We start from the raw sequence: 12,809 nt of genomic DNA on the forward strand, positions 1-12,809 counted from the left end.
TATACCCCTCGTAATTTTGTATACCCTGTATCAAATCTCCCCTGATTCTGCTGTGCTCTAGGGAATAAAGACCTAACTTATTCAATCTTTCCCTGTAAATCAGGTCAAGTCTTGGCAACATCCTTATAATTTTTCTCTGCACTCTTTCAATCTTATTGATATCTTTCCTGTAGGTAGGTGACCAGACCTGCACACAATACTCTGCCCCAGAAGGCTGTGGAGGCTAAGTCTCCAGATGCTTTCAAGAAAGAGATGGATAGAGCTCTTAAAGATAGCGGAATCAAAGGTTATGCGGATAAGGCAGGAACTGGATACTGATAGTGGATGATCAGCCATGATCACAGTGAATGGCGATGCTGGCTCAAAGGGCCGAATGGCCTACTCCTGCACCTATTGTCTATAATACCCCAACTTAGGCCTCACCAATGTTTTAGAGTAACATCACAACTCTGATTGTTCTGATTTATGAAGGCCAATACACCAAAAGTTTCACTAGCAGTCAGAATCCAAGACAAAAAAACCTCCATTAGATTCCATCCTGTGATTCTCTCCCAGCAATTTGACCTTCTGGACCTAAACCCACAGAACGAACCACCAAACTCCACCCTGAAGCACGCTGGTGCATGGTATCGTAATGGTTAGCACCAGTACCAGCAACCTGGGTTCATTTCCTGCCACTCCCTTGAAGGAGTTTGTACATTCTCCCTGTGAACTGCATGGATTTCCTCCAGATGCTCTAGTTTCCTCCCACAATCCAAAGATCTACTAGTTGGTAGGTTAATTGATCATTGTAAATTGTCCCGTGATTCAGCTAGGATTAACTGGGGGATTGCTGGGCTGCACGTCTCAAAGGGCCAGAAGGGTCTCAAATCTTCTCCCAAGTCGCAGTTCTCTTGCAGACTGCATCAGGTTTTCCTCCAGGATTTCCCTATATTTTGCTGCCTTCATTTTACCCTCGACCTTGACAATCTCAATAAATTAAAAAATCATTATTCAGTATGTGTGGGCACGTGGCCAAGTGGTTAAGGCATTCGACTAGCGACCTGAAGATCATGAGTTCGAGCCCCTGCCAAGGCAGCGTGTTGTGTCTTTGAGCAAGGCACTTAACCACACAGTGCTCTGTGACGACACTGGTGCCAAGCTGTATCGGCCCTTGCCCTTCCCTTGGACAACATCGGTGTCGTGGAGAGGGGAGGCTTGCTGCATGGGCAACTGCCCAGGCCTACGCCCTGGAGAGGACACTCAGACTTTCCAGGCGCAGATCCATGGTCTCACAAGACTAACGGATGCCTTAAATTATTCAGTATAAAAGCACCCAAGCGTTTTATTTCGATTACAGCCTGTAAACCACTCCCAGGCATCTGCTAGTCTAATCTATAAACTACACCCAATCCATCTACATGGAATATTGTACCTGGTCCTGGTCACCTCATTATAGGAAGGATGTGGAGGCTTCAGAGAGGATACAGAGGAGTTTTAAAAGAGATTAGGAGGCAATTTGATAGAAGATGAAGAGAAGCATAGATAGAGTGGACAACCAGAGACTTTGTCCTAGGTTTGAAATGACTAATGCGGGAGGGCACAATTTGGAGGAGAGTGTATATGGCGGGGGGTGGGGGGGGATGTCAGAGCTACAAAGAGAATTGAAGGAACACAGAACACCCCACTAGGGTGGTGGTTAAGGCAGATACACAGAGCCATAAGACATACAGTGCCTATAAAAAGTATTCACCCCTCTCTTGGAAGTTTACAACATTAGATCACATTGGATTTAATTTGGCTTTTTTGACACTGATCAACATGAAATGTTGTGTCAAAGTGAAAACAAATTTCAACAAATTGGTCTACATTTATTACAATTATTAAACACAAAATAATTGACTGTATAATTACTCACTGCCTTCCAAGGTCAGTATTTAATAGACGCACCTTTTGCAGCAATCACAGCCTCCAGTTTGTACGGCTAGGTCTCTATCATCTGGACACTGCAATTTCCCCCCATTTTTCTTTACAAAACTGCTCAAGCTCTGTCAGATTGCATGGGAATCATGAGAGAACACCCCTTTTCAAGTCCAGCCACAAAATTCTCAATTGGATTGAGGTCTGGACTCAGACTTGGCCACTCCAGGACATTAACTTTGTTGTTTTTAAGCCATTCCTGTGTAGTTTTGGCTTTAGGCTTGCTGGAAAACAAATCTCCCAAGTCTCAATTCTCTTGCGGACTGCATCAGGTTTTCCTTCAGGATTTCCCTGTATTTTGCTGCATTCACTTTACCCTCTACCTTCACAAGCCTTTCAGGGCCTGCTGTAGTGAAGCATTCCCACAGCCTGATGCAGTCACCACCATGCTTTGTGTTGTTTTTGATGATGAAAGCTCAATTTTGGTTTCATCAGACCATAGAACCTTCTTTCAGCTGAATTCAGAGTATCCCATATGCCTTCTGGCAAATTCAAGCCGAGACTTAATGTCAGTTCCCCTCCCCCAACAGTGGCTTTCTCTTTGCCACTCTCCCATAAAGCTGTGACTGGTGGAGCACCTGGACAACAGTTGTTGTGTGTGCAGTCTCTCCCATCTCAGCCACTGAAGCTTGTAACTCCTCCAGAATTGTTGAGGTGACCTCCCTCACTAGCCCCCTTCTTACATGTTCATTCTGTTTTTGAGGACAGCCTACTCTAGGCAGATTTACATCAGTGCCATATTCTTTCCACTTCTTGATGTTAGTCACAGTCATACTTTTTTGACTTAACTGTGCTCCAAAGCATATTCAGTGACTTGGAAATTTTCCTGTATCCATTTCCTGATTTGTGCTTTTCAGTAACCTTTTTGCAGAGTTACTTGGAGTGTTCCTTTGTCTTCATGGTGTAGTGTTTGCCAGGATATTGACTCACCAGTAGCTGGACCTCCCAGATACAGGTGTAGTTTTACTACAATCAATTGAAACATATTGACTGCACACAGGTAATCTCCATTTAACTGATTATGTGACTTCTGAAACCAATTGGCTGCACCAGTGATGACTTCATGTGTCATATTAAAGGAGGTGAATACTTACACAATCAATTAACTAATTTAGATCACTTTGTAGAGATCTGTTTTCACTGACACAAAAGAATATTTTTCTATTGATCAGTGTCAAAAAAAGGTAAGTTGAATCCACGGTGATTCAACGTTGTAAAACAATAAAACATGAAAACTTCCAAGGTGGGGGCGAATATCTTTACTGTAGGAGCAGGATTAGGTCACCTGGCCCATCCAGTCTGCTCTGCCATTTCATCATGGCTGATCAAGCCTGATAGAGTTCTTTGAGGAGGTGACCAGGCATGTAGATGAGGGTAGTGCAGTGGATGTGACCTACATGGATTTTAGTAAGGCATCTGACAAGGTTCCACACGGTAGGCTTATTCAGAAAGCAGAAAGGCATGGGATCCAGGGATGTTTGGTCAGGTGGATTCAGAGTTGGCTTGCCTGCAGAAAGCAGAGGTTGTGGTGGAGGGAGTACATTCAGATTGGAGGGTTGTGACTAGTGGTGTCCCACCAGGATCGGTTCTGGGACCTCTACTTTTCGTGATTTTTATTAACAACCTGGATGTCGGGTAGAAGGATGGGTTGGCAAGTTTGCAGACGACACAAAGGTTGGTGGTGTTGTGGATAGTGTAGAGGATTGTTGAAGATTACAGAGAGACATTGATAGGATGCAAAGTGGGCTGAGAAGTGGCAGATGGAGTTCAACCCAGAGAAGTGTGAGGTGGTACACTTTGGGAAGGACAAACTCCAAGGCAGAGTACAAAGTAAATGGCAGGATACGTGGTAGTGTGGAGGAAAAGAGGGATCTGGGGGTACATGTCCACAGATCCCTGAAAGTTGCCTCACAGGTAGATAGGGCAGTTAAGAAAGCTTATGGGCTATTAGCTTTCATAAGGCGAGGGATAGAGTTTAAGAGTCGCGAGGTAATGATGCAGCTCTATAAAACTCTGGTTAGGCCACACTTGGGGAGTACTGTGTCCCGTTCTGGTCGCCTCACTATAGGAAGGATGTGGAAGCATTGGAAAAGGTACAGAGGAGGTTTACCAGGATGCTGCCTGGTTTAGAGAGTATGCTTTATGATCAGAGATTAAGAGAGCTAGGGCTTTACTCTTTGGAGAGAAGGAGGATGAGAGGAGACATGATAGAGGTATACAAGATATTAAGAGGAATAGATAGAGCGGACAGCCAGCACCTCTTCCCCAGGGCACCACTGCTCAATACAATAGGACATGGCTTTAAGGTAAGGGGTGGGAAGTTCAAGGGGGATATTAGAGGAAGGTTTTTTACTCAGTGGTTGGTGCATGGAATGCACTGCCTGAGTCAGTGGTGGAGGCAGATACATTAGTGAAATTTAAGAGACTACTAGACAGGTATATGGAGGAATTTAAGGTGGGGGAGTTATATGGGAGGTAAGGTTTAAGGGTCAGCACAACATTGTGGGCCAAAGGGCCTGTACTGTGCTGTACTATTCTATGTTCTGTCTATTTTTCCTCTCAGCCCCAATTTCCTGCCTTCTCCCCTAACTCTTCATGCCCTGACCAATCAAGAACCTATCAACCTCTGCCTTAAATTTACATAAAGACTTGACCTCCACAGCTGCTTCTGTTAATGAATTCCACAGATTCACCAGTCTCTGGCGAAAGAAATTCCTCTTCTGTTCTAAAAGGATGTCCCTCTATTCAGAGGCTGTGTCCTCTGGTCTCACACTTTCCCACCACAGGAAACATCCTCTCCACATCCACTCTATCAAGGCCTTTCACCATTCGATAGGTTTCAATGAGTTCAGCCCTCATCCTTCTGAACTCCAGTGCAGGCCCAGAGCCACCAAACATTCAAACCTAGAATCATTTTTGTGAACCTCCTTTGAACCCTCTCTAGTTTCAGCGCCTCCTTCCGCCAAATCTGCTCACAATATTCCAAGTTACATTACACAATACTCCAAACACATTAGGGATATTTCAGAAACCCTTAGACAGGTGCATGAATGATAGAAAAATATAGGGCTATTGAGGATTGAAGGGCTAGATCGATCGCAGAGTATGTTAAAGGGTTGCCACAACACTGTGGGCCGAAGGGTCTGTGCTGAGCTGTAGTTCCACGTTCTTTCATTACATTCCACCCTGTAACTGACTGCTAGGATGTTATTCTATACATAACCACTACCAATAAATAAATGACAGCCTGCGACTTACTCCCAGATTCCTCTCACTCGACTGCGCACTCAGATTGGGTTCTAGCACGTAGTTCAATTGTCTTACTGGATACAAACCTTTGAAGCTCCATAATTCTATTCCAGCGCATAACTCACACAGCATTCACTCTGGAACCATTTCAGTTCAATTCGAGCCAGCAGCTTCGGTAATGTTACAGACAAAGTTTTGTTGGTTTTCTTGGCTGCACAGAGATAGGAAAGAGACCAGTCTGTTTCCATCCAATAACAAATTACCTTCGGCTGAGTCTTCCTTCTCCTTTCTTTTGTTTTTAACCTTCCTCTCTGCCCAGGATGGTGTCCCACCCATCGCAGTCTGGAACCTACAAATAAAGCAGACTGAGTATATCAGTTTAAGGAGATTTTAAAGATGATCCTAATCCGTCAGCTATACATCAAAACATACAGTGAAGTGCATCGTCTGCATCAACGACCAACACGGTCCAAGGCTATGGTGGGGGCAAGTGTCACCATGCTTTCAGTGCCAACACAGCAGGCCCACAGCTCACTCACCCAAACCAGTACAGCTTTGGAATGTGGGAGGAAGCCCACGTGGTCACAGAGAGAACGCACGAACTGCTTACGGACAGGGGTTGAATTTTATCCAGGTCGTTGGCTGCGCTGCTGTGCCACTCTGAGATCTCAGGAAGTGTGTGAATGTGACTCCCGTTTTGGGGTGTACCCATCCACTTGGCGGCACACAGGACATCCAATCTCAGTACCTAACCCACCAAATACTGAAAAGCCCAGATAGAGTGGACGTGTCCAGCTAGGGGAGTCTAGAACCAAGGGACACAACCTCAGATTAGAGGCACATCCATTTAGGACAGAGACGGGAATTTCTTTTGCCAGAAGGTGGTGAATCTGTGGAATTCATTGCCACAGACAGCTGTGGAGGCCAAGTCATTGAGTGTATTTAAAGTAGAGGTTGATGGATTCTTGATTAGTCAGAGCATCAAAGGTTATGGGGAGAAGGCCGGAGAACGGGGTTGAGAGAGAAAATATATCAGCCATGATGGAATAGTGAAATAAACTTCATAGGCCAAATGGGCTAATTCCGCACCTACGTCCTGTGAAGAGCAAGGTCCTGGCCAGCATTCAATTACATTGAAAGCAGTCTGATGTCGTGCCTGTGCCATGACAACAGCGACGTCACTCAAACTATTCAACTTCCTTCGCTACATCCCTATAGAATTTGTCTTTTAAACCTTGACTGTGCTCAGGTCAATGTTCTCACAGGCTAACCCAATCCAGTCATTTCCGTTCCAGCTCAGACTCTTTTACCTTCTGGAAACTCACGGGACGGGATGTGGAACAGGAATCTCTGCCATCTTCCTCCCAAGTGTACCACTTCCACTGTGCCCGGATGAGACAGCTAACGTTAGGATTGCAGTCAGTTCCCTCCCCTGACCCCATCAAGAAAAAAATATATAAAGTTTTGCAAATGACTTTAATGGATAGTTGACAAACTGCTCTACAAGCAGTCAGAAATTAAACTTGGTTCTCACCCATCTCTCCCGACTTGGGACAATGACACTGAAATGCATTAGATACATCATTTGCTGAGCCTCCCATCCTTCTCCCTGCCCCGGTACAACAGCCAGCACCATCAAATACCCAACACACGCCAGGCATTCTCTCTTCTCCCCTCTTCCATCAGGCAGAAGTTACACATGCCTGAAAGCACGTCCCACCAGGCTCAACAACAGCTTCCACCCCGTTGTAATGGTGCCTGGTGTAGGATGGACTCCTGACCTCACAATCTGCCTCATTATGACCCTGCACCTTACGGTTTACCTGCACTGCACTCCCTCTGTAACTGTACTTCATTCTGCATACCGATTCGAATGAAGGGTCTTGGCCTGAAATGCAAGTGTGACAAGTGCTACACGTGCCCTACATCTCCTCCCTCACCATCATTCGGGGCCCAGAAAGTCCTTCCAGGAGAGGCAACACTTCACGTGAAAGTCAGTCGGGGTCATCTATTGAACCTTGTGCTCCCAGTGTGGTCTCCTCTACATCACTGAGATCCAACAAAATGGGGCCCGATTTATCGAGCAACAAAAAGCAGGATGTCCCAGGGGCTAGCCATTCCTGTGTTGGTCCACGGCCTTCTCTGTGGTCATGATAAGGTCACTCTCAGGTAGGAGAAGCAACACCTCATATTCTGTGAGGTAACCTCCAACCTTACAGCATGAATGCTGATTTTTCTAACCTGGTAATTTCTCCTCCCTCACCCCCACCCTTCTCTCTTTCTGTTCTCCATTCATGTTTCCCCCTCACCCATTCTCTTCTTCTCATCTGCCCATCACTCCCCTCTGGGTCCCCTCCTCTTTCCCTTTCTCCCACAGGCCACTCTCCCTTCCTGTCAGATTCCTTCTCCCATGGGCCACTCTCCCTTCCTGTCAGATTCCTTCTTCTTCAGCCCTTTACCCCTTCCACCTATCACCTGCCAGCTCCTCACTTCATCCCCTCTCCCCCGTCCACCCACCTTCCCCTCACCTGGTCTCACCTATCACCTGCCAGCTCCTCACCTCATCCCCTCCCCCACCCACCCACCTTCCCCCTCACCTGGTCTCACCAATCACCACCCAGCTCCTCACCTCATCCCCTCTCCCCCATCCACCCACCTTCCCCCTCACCTGGTCTCACCTGTCACCACCCAGCTCCTCACCTCATCCCCTCTCCCCGTCCACCCACCTTCCCCCTCACCTGGGCTCATCAATCACCAGCCAGCTCCTCACTTCATCCCCTCTCCCCCGTCCACCCACCTTCCCCCTCACCTGGGCTCACCTATCACCACCCAGCTCCTCACCTCATCCCCTCTCCTCCGTCCACCCACCTTCCCCTCACCTGGTCTCACCTATCACCACCCAGCTCGTACTCCTTCCCCACCCCTCCACCTTCTTATTCCAGCTTCTGCCCCCTTCCTTTCCAGCCGATGAAGGGTCTCAGCCCGAAACATCGATTGCTCATTCCCCTCCATAGATGCTGAGTTCCTCAGCATTTTGTGTGTGTTGCTCAGAAAGAATGGTGTTGGAAATGAGAGAAGATAAGCAGAGAATCAGTGTCTGGAGAGGAAATTACTATACGTACTGCTCTTTTAATCTCTGCTGGAGCTTTTGCATGGTGAGGGTCTTCTCCATGCTGCTTTTCACTAGATCTTTCCGGAACCGATGTGTCATTTCTACTCTGTAAAGAAACAAAAAGTTATATGGAGTCAGACAGAGTCATACAGCACTGAAACAAGCCCTTCGGTCCAACCTCTTTGTACTGCCTGATGTCCATCAGGGAGGAGGTACAGCAGCCTGAAGACACACACGCAACATTTTAGGAACAGTTTCTTCCCCTCTGCTGTCAGATTTGTGAATGGACATTGAAACCATGAACTCTTCCTCAGTATTTTTTTCTCTCTTTTTGCACGACTTATTTAGTTTAATTTTCTTTTTTTAGCCCTCTTTCCTTAGGCTTGTAATGAGTTAGCTATTACTGCAGCAACATAACTCAACAACGCATGGGGAATAATGATGAGGCCTTTTCCAATAAATAAACCCGTGTAGGGTAAATAGGATTCAGGTAAACACAACACATAAAAGTTTGAATATTCCGTTAAGGGAAAGCAGCACTATTACTTTATGAATACTGTACTGACACACACGCAAATTTATTGTTCGCCAGCAAGCAACAATTTAACTAACACCAGCATAAACTTACACCAGAATTGTATTGACAATTTTTTTTAAACTACAACAAACACAACAATACTATATAATACAAAATAAAGAAAAGGTCCATCATACTTATGTAAATAATAGTCTATATCGTGCACGTAATTTGTTGGAGCTCAATGGTGCGTAATCAATCCAGTTTGCTTCACTTCATTTACTCACAATACTGAATGGTTTCGCACTGAAGATCCTGTCCCAACAAAACATAAATATCCATGCCACATCCAAGGAAAAGGCAACCGACTTCCTGTAATGTTGTGTGCTAACTAGCTAACTAGAAGTTATCCGTACATTCTCCCTGAGACCATTGTCTGCATGAGGACTTTCCGACAGCGGTATCTGTCCTTCCGAATGGGATCTGTGAGCGTCCCACTACGTTCTTCTGCTTTGTCTGATATCTGTTTCCATTTTTCTTTCTCCTACTTCAATCCTGCATTCTCTAAAAAAAAATTCCCTGCGTTCTTTTTCCCTTGCTCTCTCAGAAAAAAAATGTAAACAAGACAAATCCTATTGGTTAATTCAACAAGCCTAACTGAATCACTTTTTTAAAAATTTTAAACAGCAAAAATGAAATACTCGATTATATAGTGTAATTAAAGAAAATCTGCAGAAAATTAAAATACACAACAGCATAACTATTAATAAAATAAACATGGTCTTACACCAGGGTATTACATATACGTACTTCTTACTGTGATTTATAGCTTTTACTATTATGTATTGCAATGTACTGCAGCCACAAAGCGACACATTTCACAGTGTATGCCGGTGATATTAAACGTGATGCAGGTGCTGCCTGGGTCTGGCCCACAGCCCTCTAAACCTCTATCCATGTGCTAGTCCAGATGGCTGTTAAATGTCACTAATGTGCAGCGGGAGGGCGGAGATACACGTCTACCAAAGGAGGTGTAGGGTGCTCCTTCCCTCCACTGGCCTGCAGGTCACCCCTGGGCAAGGTGTCAAGATTTGACACCTGCTTAGTGCCGCCCCTGCCCCCCCCCATCAGGGTCATGTGGAGCCGTGGGAACAGGTGGTGGATAGTCGTATAAGTAGCTGGTGCATCTCACAAGTCCTGGTTACGCGATCACTGTGGCCAGGCAGGGAATCTCTGAAGGGTATTGAGAATGGCTGGGCTCACTCTTCGTTAGTAAAGACACTGCCCAGAAGAAAAACTTGCCAAGAACAGTCATGGTTATGGAAAGACCACGATCGCCGACGTCACACGGCACAGGCATCTAACGAACAATGGACATGCCCACCTCAAGCACTACTTCCAACAGCTCATTCCAAACACACATCACCACTTGTGTGAAGAAGCTGCCCACCATGCCCCTTTCAGATCTCTCGCCTCTGATCTTAAACCCAGTTCCTCTTGTTTTTGGCAGCTGGGAAAAACAGGAAATCAACACCAATACACACAACATGTTCTCATTATTTCTCATAACATCACCCTCTTCGAGTCCAGTGGTTAGTTTATTAGCTCTAACTGGTAGTGCCACAAACAGTCCTGATGAAGGCTCTCGGGCTGAAACTGTGCACTCTTTTCCATAGATGCTGCCTGACCTGCATTTTGTGTGTGTTGCTAACCCAGCTGTGGTTTAATGTTTATCCAGCATTTCTGCAAGGCCAGCAAACCACATACTGCCCCTGCAAAATCCTTGTTTACACCAGAACTGGGAAAAGTTAAAGGTGAAACAAACAGTAAGTAGTGGAGCAAATGGAGTGGACGGATGAAAGTAGGTCTGTGATAGGGTGGAGACCACAGGAAATGTAATGACAGCGTTGGTGCTGTATGAAAGAACTGTCAGGGCTAAGGAGGAACAAAATCTCCAGGAGGAGTGTAAACAGAACAAAATCAATGAAATCAAAGGAGAAAAATAAAATCTGTTTTGAAACAGATAATGTTCAAAGTAAATTTATTATCAAAGTATGTACATTCTATCTTAAGAGTTATCTTCTTGCAGGCATTTACAGGAATTTTAAAAATGTAACAGAATTTGCATAAAAAGAAATACAATGGAATATAATGAAGAAACTATATGTAAGCAAAAACTAACAAGCAAGCAATGTGCAAAAGATGACAAACTAAATAAAATAACACTGAGAACATGTCTTGTTGAGTCCTTGAAAGAGAGTCTGTAGGTTATGGAATCAGTTCAATGTTGAGTTGAGTGCAGTTCACAAACCTGATGGTTGAGGGGTGATAACTGTTCCTGAACCTGGTGGTGTGGGTCCTGATGGTTGAGGGGTGATAACTGTTCCTGAACCTGGTGGTGGGGGACCTGATGGATGAGGGGTGATAACTGTCCCTGAACCTGGTGGTGTGGGACCTGATGGATGAGGGGTGATAACTGTCCCTGAACCTGGTGGTGTGGGACCTGATGGTTGAGGGGTGATAACTGTTCCTGAAGCTGGTGGTGTGGGACCTGATGGTTGAGGGGTGATAACTGTTCCTGACCTCAGTGGTTGGGACACAAGACTCCTGCCCAACGGTAGTAGTGAAAAGAGGGCATGGTCTGGATGGTCAGGCTGGAAACACACAGCAGCAGGATCTCCAGATGAAACGTTAATCCTGTTTCTCCCTTCACATCTGCTGAATATTTACAGCAAGCTCTTTTTATTTCGGATTTGCAGCATCTACAGTTGACTGCTTTCCAAATAAAAATTAAATGCAAGTAGTCGGTTACAACACAGTTACGATGTGTAAAAGACATTCAGACAGGTCACAGATAGGAAGAACTAGCCTGGGCAAAATACAGGCAAATGGGACTAGCTCAGTTAGGCACCTTGGTTGATGAATTGAGCCAAAGGAAAAATATTTGAAACATCCAAATTTTACTGAAGTTAACGGGACAATCGAAGGACAGCATTGACTTCAGCCAAAAAAACAATGTGTTGTGCTGGCTGTGGATACCTGCACGTCAATAACAAAAATCTCACTGCTGAGCTTGAAACTTACACTGAGTTTTTGAAACTTTGTTGGAAGCCAAAGATTAGAAGCAGGAAAGAAGCAAATGAAAGGAAGATGAATGTCACTCGTTCACACAAATGGATACATTCTGCGAAACAAGCACCAATCTACATTTGGTTGCCTAATATGGAGGAAGAGTGGCAGGGTGGAGATGCGAGGTGTAAGGCTCTCCTTCCCTCCACTAGCCTGCAGGTCACCCTCGGGCAGGGTGTAGCACCTGCTTAGAAACCGGACAGGGTCACGTGAAGCCACGGGAGCAGCTGGTGCCCATCACGAGTCCTGGTTATACGACCACTGTCACCACGCAGGCAATCTCTGAAGAGTATTGATAATGGCCAGGGTCACCCATCTTGTAAAGACACTGCCCAGAAGGCGGCAATGGCAAATCACTACTGTAGAAATATTTGCCTAGAACACTCATGGTCACTGAAAGATCATGATCACCTATGTCATCAGACATGGCACCAATATTCCCTGTAAGGAGTGCGTGCATACACAGGAACTTAAACTGTGCACAAAAGATTGTCACCCTCTACCTCATCAGCATGTTAAGTATATTTCACGATTGTACACAATCAGATTTCCTTTTGCAGTTTCTGACGAGTTGACAGCATGGAGTTTGCAACGATTTATCTGCAGATTTTAGAACTGGCTTATTTATACTATTTTTATTTGAGAAATTATGTTTTGTCACTGGGCAAAACATTGCACAGCACAGGATTTTTGCACACTGGTCATTACAAACTAGAGGGAACGTTGCACAGCACACAACGATGATGACGACAACGACTATGGAGGAGGCCACATCATGGACATAGAACCAGAATGGGTATGAGGTAATCACTTTTCCACGTGGAAGGGGGGGAAAAAATCACA

General features: G+C 45.3%; 1 protein-coding gene across 1 annotated transcript in view; it reads right to left on the reverse strand.

The window, feature by feature from the left end:
* Positions 1–12,809, reverse strand: part of utp18 (UTP18 small subunit processome component) — a 60,676-nt gene that overhangs the window by 39,558 nt on the left and 8,309 nt on the right. Inside the window, exons 3-4 of the mRNA XM_063030685.1 lie at positions 8,331–8,426; positions 5,472–5,557 (exon numbers count right to left, since the gene is read on the reverse strand). Coding sequence (XP_062886755.1) covers positions 5,472–5,557; positions 8,331–8,426 — 182 coding nt within the window. The remainder of the gene's footprint in view (positions 1–5,471; positions 5,558–8,330; positions 8,427–12,809) is intronic.

This window comes from Mobula hypostoma, chromosome 22 (assembly GCF_963921235.1).
Source record: "Mobula hypostoma chromosome 22, sMobHyp1.1, whole genome shotgun sequence".
Lineage (NCBI taxonomy): Eukaryota > Metazoa > Chordata > Chondrichthyes > Myliobatiformes > Myliobatidae > Mobula > Mobula hypostoma.